The 13,600-nt window shown below is 38.8% G+C and overlaps 1 protein-coding gene across 1 annotated transcript in view; it reads left to right on the forward strand.

Annotated features, from left to right (window-relative positions):
• The window catches only part of THSD7B (thrombospondin type 1 domain containing 7B), a 733,321-nt gene that overhangs the window by 698,122 nt on the left and 21,599 nt on the right, over nucleotides 1-13,600 (forward strand). Inside the window, exon 20 of the mRNA XM_059166739.1 lies at nucleotides 11,496-11,641. Within this exon, the coding sequence (XP_059022722.1) occupies nucleotides 11,496-11,641 (146 nt within the window). The remainder of the gene's footprint in view (nucleotides 1-11,495; nucleotides 11,642-13,600) is intronic.

Below are 13,600 nucleotides of genomic sequence, written 5' to 3' on the forward strand. Positions count from 1 at the left end.
CTAGGTAATTAGAGTTTGAACTTAAATTCACCTTTTCTAAGCCTTAGAATAATAAACAAAGAGAAGCAATCAAAGATTTCCTAAGGAAGTTACTGTGTGAACTAAGGTACCAGTGGGACTGGGGAAGGAATGTTAACTACCTGGAGAAATCAAGTTACATAAAGCTCTTGGAAGTTGTCGAAATAGTATGCACTGGCATTCAAAATAGCACTAGTTACAAGTTACCTCTTGCTAGTTTCTAAGGGTCTATTAGGATATCTTCTTGGGAATCCTTTCTTGATCTTTAGATGTCTTGATCTCCTGAATTGTCAGATGTAATTATACATTTAAAAACACATTCCATAATCCTGATATCTGTCAGACCCTCCAGTGATCTAAGGGTGTGTGTATTCTGTGTTGCTAAATTCATTCAAAAAAGATTTATGAAGCTTATATCTATTATCCTGGCACCTAACAGTGTCTTCTTTCATTGTCAAAAGTGGCAGTGTGAAAAATAAATTATATGGTGACCATGCCAGTTAGATGTCTGTTCTTGAAGGCAGGACTGTTGAAGTGTATTCATGTTTTACAAATATTCATTGGATGCTTTCTGAGTGTCAGTTGTTCTCGCAACAGCTGAGCCCACACTGTAAGGAACAGAAGGGATCCCAGGCAAACAGAGTCCCCTGACGTCATACAGTGAATGTCCAGTGGAAAAGTAGTTGGTGATGATGACAATACAGATAGCAAATAAATGAAGATATAAACACAGAAATAACCAATATCCACAATGAAAGCAAAATCGATCATGTGATGGAGAATAAAGATATCAAGTAGTTTTCCAGGGAGTGAGGGACAGGGGAGGAAAGACCACCCAAGAGGTGATATTTATGTCAACACTGAATGGCGAGGTGCCACAGCTCTTACAACTGGTGCTTTCTTTAGGAGGCTGCTCTTACTCAATTCACAAGCGTTCTTAGACTTCCTGTTACATTGAAGCCCCTTGACTACCTGTTACATTGAAGCCCTTGTCAGGACCTACAGACAAAATCTAAAAATCAGTATCTTTGTAATTATATTTGTACCCAATTTCAATCTTAACAAATAAATTGAATGGTACAAGGAAGAATAGTACACACGGGCCTAGAATTTCTAAGCACCCGCCCTCAGGATTTTGCAGAGAGAGTCTTCAGCTACGTTCCATTTTATCCCACAGCCCCCAAACTTGTCCAGTTCCACCCCTAATCTTAGAGCCCCACTCTTCTCTGATCATCACCCGCCCCTGCCCCCACCACAGGCGGATAGTAACGTTTCCAAAATGAGAGAATTACGTATTTAAATCCAGCCTTAATCCTCAGGCACAACCTAAAAGCAACAAGCAAACAGCAATAATCAAAAGCAAAAGTGTATGGCACAGATGAATGTGTTTCTTAAAAGAAGCCAAACTCTGGAGCTGAAAGGGTTGGAAGCTATCATCGGAAAGCATCTGTACCTTGTCCCTTCCGAGACAGTGTGCCAGCAGCTGTCTTTTGTATGAGGCGCTTTCATTTTTCCAACTGTTGGTAGCAATGGGGCAGAAACCATGAGAGGAGAGAGTTTATTTAGTCACATTAAAGTGGGCAAGAAAGTTGCATGGGAGTCTGACTCCAGCACCTGCGGCTCTCCGCGGACTTCTTTATCAAAGGCAAAAATTTCACACAGTTGTCGCAGTTTATCAGTTCCCTGGCTGTCAGGTAAACGCTGGTGTGCTGACTGTCCCAGGTGCTCCCCCCACGAGCCACACTTCCGCCATCAAGTCCACAGAACTACCTTGATCTGGGGAGAGATTTTAAAATGAGTTCTTTCTTTATTTTCCAAGTGTCTGGATTGTCTCTTTTTTTTTTTTTTTTTTTTTTTTTTTTTTCTTTAATGTACACCTGATGCTTGGCATAGACTTTCTAATTGTGTTAAAGATTTCAAGGTCAGAACAGTTTGAATCCAATTTATTTCACGTCAGAGAGAGACTGATTTTAAGCTTCCACTAAGGAATCTTTTTAGATAGATTTCAAAGATCAAAGCTTGTAATAGAAGAGCTTAATATTTGGATTAGTCATGTTCTTTGTTGAATTTTCATCAGTTCAGTGGAATGTAGAACTCCCTAAATTTAGCATATCATGAATTATTCATAATTATTATTTGACTGATAACACTCTAAGAATGTTATTAATCTCAAACTGATTTTTTTCCTATTTTGTATTTTTTAATTCAGTGTATATGAGTTTATGTTTTCTATATTATTTAAACCAGCCTGATTCTTCTTTTCCCAGATGGCATATAATTTTTCTGTCAACTCTGGCTTATAATGCAAAAATAATTTTGTATTAACTCCAAAGTACCACCCCTTTGTGATCTTTCTGGCTTTTTTTTTTTTCTTTAAGCAAAAATAAGCTGGTAGTCTTCAGTTTTAGTGTCTGTATAAAATGTGATCAGTGTGGTATCCTTGACCAGGCACAGTCCAATAGTTATAACAATTCAAACTTACTTGTTATATCAAGTAATTAGTTCCTATGACAAGAGAATAAGAGCTAAATTATAAAATGGCAGAATGGGGGATACAAAAGACTGAACAAGAAATCAGAAGATCTGAGCTTTCAAGCTAGCTTTTCCAATGGCAAGTTGTAGGTCTTTGAACTAGTCTTTGGAGAACTCACTTGCACTACTTTTTATCTGTAAACTGATGAAATGTTAGAATAATTACTGCTTGACATCTTTTGGTTAAAGCCACAATTGTTGGAGGCAGAAGTGTTTTAGTAACTTTTTACAATAGTACTATGAAGTATAGGCATAGGCAGATCTTCACAGGCGGGGTGATAAACAAGTAACCTGCTCAAGTCATGTAGTTGGCCGGTTCTGGAGGAAAGATTGAAACCCATGTTCATGCATCTCCAAAGCCCCATTTGTTCCGCTTGCCCCTTTGCATCTGAAACTGTACTTGTAAATGTTTGTGTTATATCCATGACCCTGTGTATCACTGTATAAAAATTCTCATAATTTATAGGAATATTTAAAAATAAGTAGAAGAAATGGATCTCAGATTAGGACACAAAGGGCAGTAAGAGTTTTAAGAGGTCCCCCAGAATTTTAAGCCTACTAAATGTATACTTGTTTCCTAATCAATAATGTTGCATATTATGTAGCACATCAATCGGAATGTAGCTACAGAAATCCACTATGACCTGGGAAAGGTGTGACTGGTGGACACAGTAGGAGCAGGATGACCAAAATCACTCTCTTTGCCCTGCTCCTTTTGCATCATGTGAGGAGCTCCTTATTGGGGTATCTCTGCAGTATATAGGTTTTTACAGTCGTCCATCAAGTTTTGTTAGCTTTTAATGGGACAGAAATCTGATTGTTGAGTGGAGACATGGAGATGAATGGCTAGAACACACTACAGAGAAGTCAGGAGTTCTTGATTTCTAAACCAAGTTAAGGGTGCCTAATCTTCTGTCCTTGAAAGATCTATCACGATCCGTGATACCATGGTATGTCTCAATTTCTGAAACTGTGGTCTAGTTGTTTTTTACTTAGCTGACCTCACTCCCAGATATATGGTCAAGTCTTGGACTAGTCTGCTTTACTGTGAAAGCCTTATAGAATCTTTATCTTGCCTAACTTGAGTGTTCTCTTCTTGGATGAAAGGTATCCGGATGCCTGCAACAATTTTTAGGTAGGCCAAAAAATCCTTCTGTAGGAAAAAGCTTTGGACTGTAGCTCTGAATGCAGAACTTTTGCCATATCTTCCTTCTCTAACACTGCGAACTATAGGCCAAAGATCAGTCTAAGTTGCAGATCAGGGCCAAAATTTTTCCCCACTCTGTTACAGTAGAGTGTAACACTGATCCCAAATCCATGACCACCAGAGTGGATATTTAAAACAGTGTTTACACTTAAACTTAGATATAAAGTCTAGGCAGTATTTTTTTTTTAATTTGGTTTTCTTTCTTTCTTTCTTCTTTCCTTCCTTTCTTTCTTTCTTTCTTTCCATAAACACACCACATGTGGGGCTCAAACTCACAACCCTGAAATCAAAGGTCACATGCTCTACCAACTGAGCCAGCCTGGTGCCTCCAAGAGATATTTGTTAAGAGTACAAAGAGCCTCATGAAATAAATTGAACATTTTAGACAATGTAACTGTCCACTGCTTTCAGGAATGTACTGAGAAGTACCCCCAAACAAATAAAGAGCTCTCAGAGTGGAAGAGGTTAGTACTATAGTTGTAAATACCTTTTACTAAAGGAAAATGGGAAATATATGAATACAGGCAACACATTTATTGTACAGGGTAGACCTAAGTATACATTTCAGACTTGTCCAAGTGGTCTAATAATTACAGCACAGCATCTGATGCCTGACTTGGACCAGATTGAAAACCTTTGAGAAGCACATGCTTTTGGAATAAGATGGATCTTTGTTCCCACATAGCTGTGTGACTTTGCACAAACATATTTAACTTCTCTGAGCTTCAGTTTATGAAGCAAGAATATTAATAACTGTGTCTGAAGCAGAGTCTGAGATTGGGATTCTTGTTGAAGTGATTTATTTGAGGGTAGTGGGGAGAGCAGGTACTCTCTGGGGAAGGGAGAGCCAAGCAAGCAGGATAAGGAAAGGAAAAAATCTAAACTAGAATGTACTTATATCACCTCTGTATCATAGCACATTGTATTCACTTAACTCAGTCCCTCCCTCCATAACACTGAATGCTTTTGTAATGCAAAAGGTATTATACAACAAACTGTCCTAACCAGAGACATAGGTGATCAAAATTGATTAATAGATTAATAGATTGACCTGATCAGCTATTAATGAGGTTTTTATGAGCAGCCCCTGGCTTCTTTTTTGTCATCTGCTGTTATTTGTTACTAACATTAAGTAGCAGGCACCAAAATCTTAAAGATAAATCCACAGGAGGAAATCCTTAAAATGGAAACACCATATTAAATAACCTAATTTTTTGTTGAACATCAGAAAGGACCACCATCAAGTTGAAGTTAGTGACATTGAGCCCCACCTTTCATGGTGTAAATTGGCCAATCCCTTGTAGATGTCGGCTGTGGAAGACCATTATGCATAAGCCTTGAAAATTCAATTCCTATTCAAAAGAAATAATGCCCAGGTGGAAAGCAAACCAGTCCTGATATTCAAATAACATGCTATAAGCTCAAAGTGACTTCTTATACTACTGTTGTTCTATTTCCATGTCTGCAGTGCATTGGAGTTTGTGAGTATGTTTATCTAAATTGCTCAGGTATTTTATTTAATGAACTATTTAAGATTAAGTAGGCATGTTCTTTATTGCTCATTATTCTCGTATTTCCTTTTCCATATTCCCCTCCATACCTACTTTGCATTGTTTGGTCATATTCAAGCTGCCCAGAGCTATCAAAACCATAATTTTCAATTAACCCAATGACCATATGTCAGGGCCGCAGATGAACTATTGTTTAAAGCATGCCACTATAAAGGTATATGGTGGCTGGCTCCTTGGATCTGGAAGTCTGGTCAGAGAACATTGCATCGACTCCATTTCCTTTTATGAATTTATACAGTGACAAATATTTATTTTGTGAGGTTTTTTACTGCTTACATTTTCCACAGCCCCTTTGTCAGTGGAGCCCCAGAGTGAAGTCTGAATACTTCAGTGGGCGTGTGATCTGGTCCAATATCCTTTAAACCTATATGTAGGCACCAATATAGTCCTCTCTTCGGGTGTGTGTGAGGTGTGTGTACCTCACTGTCTTTTCTTCCTGGCATTCGTACCGTGCAATTCTTTCTTCATCACTGCAAGTAATAATTGCTATTTTAACAGTAGACCCAATATCACTGTTGCTCATAATGAGTTCCCAATGTTCCTCAAGGGAGGAGAGAAAAAGAGGGAATTGCTAGCAAACCTACCCTACTGTAATTTGGGTCTTTATTAAATTGGAAAGATATTTTGTAAGGGAGTGCTTTTCTCTCTTTTATAGCCTGAAGAGTAGATGAACAGAGTCGATTTTGGTTTTTACATCTCGTTGGTACTGCTTGTTAAACATCTTATCTATAGCTGCCATTGAATTCAGTTCCAAATAGATTCCTAGCCCTCTTTTACTGAAAAACATAAACCCAAAAAGAGGAATCCAGAGAGAGCCTCCAAGAAAATGCCCCCATTTTCAGATTGGAAGCATTGGGATAGGCATGGTAGAAATCTTCACTCTTACTCTGAGGGCAGAAGGAATCCAAGCTACGGTGTAAGAGGTTTGGTGGGTTGGGACCAGGCAGAATCATTAGGGATTTCATAACTGTATGCTTTTCATATCATAAGCCCAACAGAACACAAGGAGAAGCAGTCAGTGCCAGTTGTAGAAATAGATATGAAATATCAGTTGTTAAAGTAAATGGCTAAAAATAGAAGTTTTAACAACCAACTGCTGTATTTTAGATACTATATGGTGGTTTATATATGGTATTTTTTTATTTATATAACCAATGTGAGATGTTGCTAAGGAATCCTCATCATCTCAGTGCTTTTCACCTGAGTCAGTATAATTGTGAATTCTGAGGGAAGGAAAAGCCTTTATAACATCAACATATTCACTAAGGAACTGACCGTTTACGAAGCTATCCCCCAACCAACAACCTTTCTCCATTGACACATGTTCTGTCATTCCATCAGAATATTTGCTGATCAGTCTCTAGCTGCAAATAGAGTCCATACCCAGAACAAAAGGATACAAAATGGAACCATTTGTACATCAAAGATTAAAGGGAGCTCGTGAGAAAGTTGATGAAAAGTGAGTCAAAGGCCAAAGAATGATGATCAAACTGCAAAAGTCAATCACGAAACAATGCATCTTTTATAGAATAATGACAAAATTACATAAGAAATATTAATGACTGATTTATAATTTTTCCTAATAATGATCACTTTGTAACAATTATCATCCACACAGTAGTTGATATTAGATCAAATAAACTCCACCCACATACGTTTCTATTTCCAGAAAAAGTCCCATTTCGACTTTATTTAAAAAATTTAATTTCCATTTAAATAGACTGATTAAGTGGCATTTCTCCTCACAAGAATTATCCTCAGATAGTAAGAACTTTCTGTATACTTTATATTACAGAAGAGGAAACTCATGTTCTGAGGAGTTAAGTACTTCCATGTAGTCCCATCACTTACGAGCTGTTAATCTGAGAGAAATGTTTCCAACTAGAGAATTTTGATGCCAAGTCCAGGTTTCTTTTCACCGTACATCAGCTATTTTTTTTTTTTAAAGATTTTATTTATTTATTTGTCAGAGAGAGAGTGAGCGAGAGCGAGCACAGGCAGACAGAATGGCAGGCAGAGTCAGAGGGAGAAGCAGGCTCCCTGCGGAGGGCAAGGAGCCCGATGTGGGACTCGATCCCAGGACTCCAGGATCATGACCTGAGCCCAAGGCAGCTGCTTAACCAACTGAGCCACCCAGGCGTCCCGTACATCAGCTATTTTAAACTTCTCTTTCCCTTACATTCTATATCACGTTGAAACTGAATATCTTCAACTGGGCCACATTTTCCTCTGCTTTTCCCCTCACATGGAAATTCACTATCACCAAAACTATTTCTTTAGGCTCCTGATTGTAGGGATTCCTTTTAGAATAATCAGCGTTGAAAGATACTGCCTGGCTGGATATTCCAACCTGTCTGATGTTTGGAATCCTGGGCAATTTTAAACAACTACCTTTGAAGATGGTGGGCCTCCTCACTGATGCCATCTCTATCTGTATCTAGATCTGTATCTGTATCTGTAGCTAGATTTAATATTTACAACTGCAGGACTTGTGAAAGAGTGATTAACTTCGGGAGTGCTTTCTCTGATAATTTATACAACCCAACTATCCCTGACATAAAGAAAAGCCCCCAGGGGGCTCAGTTGGTTAAGGGGCTGACTTCAGATCAGGTCATGAATCTTAGGGTCCTGAAATCGAGCCCTGCCCCCTTGCTTATTGGGGAGCCTGCATTTCCTTCTGTCAGCCACTCCCCCTGCTTGGGTGCACACAACAAAAAAATCTCTGACAAATAAAACTTTAAAAAGAAAAAAAGAAAGAAACTTATATCAAGTACCCCACAGAAACCTTTTACACACTCATGCCTTCATTAGCAACATTTTGTCACTGAACTTTAATATTAGCCACTTAAACATGACAATACGCTTCAAAGTATAGGATTGTTATAAGCTCCTTGGTTTTAAAATAATGTATTCTTGGTAGTAATTGGCATTGTTTGAAAATATTATTTTTGTGTACCTCACTGTCTTTTCTTCCTGGCATTAGGATAGCAAAAGGCAGAGAAATCCTATGGCTGTGCTTTCAAGGAATGATTTTAAGACTTCCATTATTTCAAAAAGTAATAGCATCATTTTTTTTTCTGTTGAATACATTAGGTTCCCCCCAGCTCTATGTCCAGCAAAAGAATTCTGTCACTTTAATAGAAATGACTAAAATAGTTGTAAAGTATTGGCCATCTACATGCCATCAATTCAAGCACAAACTTGAAATTATTTGGTTATAATGAAATAGAGCCTCTTTAGCTGTGATAAAGGCAATACTGCATTGTTATTATTCTTACAGCTATGGATAGAATAGAATCCAATTATAATGACATTTAGGGTAATAGGTATTTAGGTCAAGAGGATAAACATAAAGAATATTATAAAACTGAGGAGTATTTAAGCAGGAATTAATGTAAAATCTTGAACCAAATGTATTCACCAAGCAGGGACAAGATTTCAGATGAATGATGTCCAACTACTATGATTTGAATTGGGTCATGCTGGGGAGAACATCAAAAATGCATGGTCTTCATAGGAGTTCACACCCAGGAAGAATGGGTTGATTCTGTCGTTAACCAAACACATGTCATTGCTGACTCAAATTTATCTTCATCCGAAGTTCCTTTTATGTTTCCCATAAAAGGACGTGGTAAGTGGTTATCCTTGCTCTCTCAATTCAGGACTAATACAGCACCCTCTGGACCAAAACTTTGACTTTGAATCTTGTCTTGCACCTTACTCACATCACTCATTTTGTTGACCTTAGACAAGTGAGTTAGAGTCTCCCTCCTCCTCCTTATCCAAAGTATTGGAAGAATTTTCCTTTAGAGTTGTTTTATCCTTCCGCATTTAAGTATTTAGAACATTACCTTCGTACTTGGTACTTGCTCAATAATTGATATATTATCATACATTTTCAGGTACCAGATATTACATAGACAATGTATAAAAATATGAATTTAACAGATATTCAGTTAGTGCTTAATACATGTGAAGCACCGTGTTAGGGACAAGAGCCTGAACCTTAAGGATGAAGAATGGGGTGACTGGAGCCTCCTAGGGGCACATGGGTTTCTCAGTGAGTTAAACATCTGACTCTTGATATTGGCTCAGGTCTCAATCACAGGGTGGTAAGTTCAAGCCCCACCCTGGGTTCCACACTGGGAGTGGAATCTAACTCAAACAAAAACAAAAACAACTTCTAGTTTTCCCCATAGGTTTTCTCAGAGAGAATTAGTTTAGCACAAAATCTGTAATCTTCTAGTAGCCAGGAAAAGGTCTAGTCTAGTGAAAGATGAGTCACTCTTACTCATCCCCGAACTTGAGAACATCTGAGAATTATCTTGACCCAGGGCTTTCAAGGGAATTCTGTGTTGAAGTTCTCCCTCACTTTCCATTTTTCTTAACATAGAAATCTAGAATCTGTGACATCAATTAAAAGACCCCACTTTAAATAGCTTTAATAGGGGCGCCTGGGTAGCTCAGTGGGTTAAAGCCTCTGCCTTTGGCTCAGGTCATGATCTCAGGGTCCTGAGATCAAGCTCCACATCGGGCTCTCTGCTCAGTGGGGAGCCTGCTTCCCCCTCTCTCTCTGCCTACCTTTCTGCTTACTTGTGATCTCTCTCTGTCAAATAAATAAATAAAATCTTTAAAAAACAACAACAACAACAATTTTAAATAGCTTTAATAGCACTTCCTCAACATATTCTTCCCCTAGCTCTGTTTGGACCACACTGGCCTCTGTCAGTGCCACAAATGTGGTTTGCTCCTTTGCATCTCAGGGCTTCTTCATGTGCCCTTTCTTCGGCAACGAGACACCTCTCGTACATCATGCCTGGCTGACTTCTTCAGGTTTCTGCTCAAAGGTCAGCTGCTCATGGAAATGCTCTGACTCCTTCCCAGACTGGCATGTACCCCCATAACATGCTGTCATGGAACTGTCTGTTGTTGTTGTTGTTGTTTTTTATCACAAATACAATTAAATAGTTAACTTTTTAACAATAGTGGAAGGACATCATATTCACAGACAATAGCAATGAAACTACTTGTACCTAGTATTTCATCAAAAAAGACAGATTAAGGACAGGAGTGAGTTGGGGAGAGAGCAAGAGAGAAACTCAGACATTTAAATTCTGCCCACTGTTCCCCTTTAACAGGTTTAAGACCTGATGCTTATGAGTGGGTGTTAAATAACATGGGAGCCCTGCTTTTTCCTTGGCTATTCCTATTAACCAGTTGTCTTTTTTTTTTTTTTTTTTTTTTAATGAATTGGAATACCAGTATTTGAGCATATTTTTTTCAAAAATCCAGCCTCCTTCACACAAGCCAACAACTTCATTCATCTTGTGTTTAGTGAAAAAACAATTTGGCTCTAAGCCGTAGGACAATTGTCCCTATTGAATTAATTGAAAGATAGTCTGGAGACCTTGGGATGGCAACTTCCTAAGTAATTTTCTAGGATAATTTAGGTTGTGTGCAATTTTCACCCTACTTGCTAATTTAGAACCTACCAAGAAAGATATAACTCTATTTTTAATATTTTTAATTTTGGCCTAAAGTACATGATCTATGAGGGCAGAAGCTAAATCTGGCAATTTCATCCCTGTATTCCTAGCACATAGCAAGATGCCTGGATCATACTGCAGCTTAATAAATATTTGTCAAATTAATTAGCACTCCCTCAATGTTTACAGGATCAGTCTATTTGGGCAACAGTACAGAGTTTGGAGTTAGGAAGACTAAAGTAAAAGGCAGACAGAATTCCAAGACCTTAAGCATTATGGAAATCTTCCATAACCTGCATGTCTATAGGAAACTTAAAATGGCAGGAAAAACTGAGAGCCAGACATGACAAAGTTGGGTGTATTTTAATGAAGACTTGTGTATGTAAGACAACATTCTGTCTTGTTTTTTTAAAAGATTTTATTTATTTATTTGACAGAGAGAAATCACAAGTAGGCAGAGAGAGAGAGGAGGAGGAAGCAGGCTCCCTGCCAAGCAGAGAGCCCGATGCGGGACTCGATCCCAGGACTTTGGGACCGTGACCTGAGTCGAAGGCAGAGGCAGAAACCCACGGAGTCACCCAGGCGCCCCATTCTGGTTTTTTTGTTTTTGTTTTTGTTTTTTTAATTATCTTACTAAGCCAGCCTATAAACAAAAAGCCAACACCTTCTTTATCATTTTAGGTCAAATGAGCCGGGCTCGATTCGTCATTATGCCAACCCAAGGAGAAGGACGGCCATGCCCCACAGAGCTGACCCAGCAGAAAACCTGCCCAGTGACGCCTTGCTACAGCTGGGTCCTTGGCAACTGGTCTGCATGTAAATTGGAGGTAGGTCACGTGATGATAGTTAAAGAAATGCTTTTTAGTTGGTCTAAAGCATTTGTCTGCTCAACCTGTGTGCGGATGGAATAGATTTCACAGCACTAGGGGCCTGGCACTATGTATTTTTATGCAATAGAACACACGCAAAATTACAACCGAATGACTTAACCTTATGCCGAGAGTTATTGCCAGGAAAATAGCCATTCATTAGGCATGGATTCTCATGGGATCATGGGACTTTCTTTTTCTTAGGTATTCTCTGGAATACAATGTTATGTTCTTGGCTTGTTGAAAATATCAAAGTATTATTTAATTAGGCAAAACCCTGATGCGATGGAAATGCACAGCTTGCCTTATTTCTTCAAGAGGCACTTTAAGGCTTAGACAAAATCTTGCATATGGGCAGAAAACCAAAAGTGTATGAAAGTTATATTTTAACATTATTACACAAACCAAGGTTACTACATTTTCCTCAATGATTACTTTTTTATTGACCTGAAATATAAATGCCTAGCAACATCATCATATATCACATACACAGAGCTTTTGCTAGATCAGCAAAGATCCTCTCTTGCATTTTCTCTGTGGTTTCTTGTATAAGAAAAAGCACAATTGATTTTCTTTAGGTTTTTATTTTACTAGTTTATCCTTCAGTTCATATTCCAAAGCACATTTTAATTAGGTAACAATAATTGTGATTATACGTTATGAAATCTGCCGAGTATTCTCCGAGAGATGTTTAGTGTTCCTGTCAGAATGACATTGTCATGCCGCATTACTGTCTTGCAGAAGTTAAATGCCCATGGATTTTAATAAGTCCCAGAGGAACAGCAGTGTGTGGTACATTTGTTCAGTCTCCTTTTTACAGAAAATAAGAGAACCATGCTCATTAATTCAATAGTAACCTAATGGCTTTAAATACGAATAATTTGTCTATGAGTTGAAAATCATCTTCTTTCCTAAATCTTGAGCAATTTCCAAATGCCGCTTGGAATCCCAATAAGGAAATGGAAGGAATGTTTTTCCTTAGCACGGTGATAACTGTTGACAGAGTAGAGAAAATAAACTCAAAGAATTCAGGAACCCATTGCAGGGGAAGGGAGATGAAAGTTAGCAGGGAGGGTGGGAAGATGCAGGCCTGATAAACCCCTTACTCCAAGTCTTGCCAGGCGTACAATTACTACTTCTACCTTACTTGTTCTTTCGTACCTTCCCTTTTTATCTTCTCAGGTGTTAGGAGCCTTTTCTTTTCTTTTCTTTTCTTTTCTTTTCTTTTCTTTTCTTTTCTTTCTTTTTAAGAGTTTTTATTTATTTGATAGAGAGATACAGCAAGATAGGGAACACAGGCAGCGGGAGTGGGAGAGGGAGAAGCAGGCTCCCCACCAAGCAGGGAGCCCAGTGCAGGGTCAAGCCCAGGACCTTGGGATCATGACCTGAGCCAAAGGCAGATGCATTAAACCACTGAGCCACCCAGGAGCCTTTCTTTTTTTTACACACCTATCTGTCCACTTGTCCCATGGGAACATTATGGGGCTATGCCAAATGTAGTGTTTCAGGTTGCTGTCACATATTGAGCTTTTGCCAGAATCACAGGAGTAAGAGCGGTGGGTTGTAAACATTTTCTTCAGAAATTCCAGTGGGGGTTGGGGGTCATCACATCCTTTGGAGATAGCCAGGCTTTGAGGCCATGGGAGCCCCTAGCAGCAAGTGTATCCTCAAATCTCAGAACTGCTTCCGATTTCTAGATGAGCTTCTTCTTATTCACTGGCACCTCCAGGCAGGAGGGAGGTCTGCAGTTTGACTTAATCCAGGCAAAGCTCTTGAAAAACACATTTGGAGTTAATTGTTCCAGGGTTGGCACCTTACCCAAATGGTGGGTACCCCTTCAGCCTTCTTCCCTAAGAATTTGGAGTGGTACTAAAGCTGTTGGAAGATCATGTATTTGCGAACTCTCACCTGTCACAT

The sequence above is a fragment of the Mustela lutreola genome, chromosome 3, assembly GCF_030435805.1.
Source record: "Mustela lutreola isolate mMusLut2 chromosome 3, mMusLut2.pri, whole genome shotgun sequence".
NCBI classification, from domain to species: Eukaryota; Metazoa; Chordata; class Mammalia; order Carnivora; family Mustelidae; genus Mustela; species Mustela lutreola.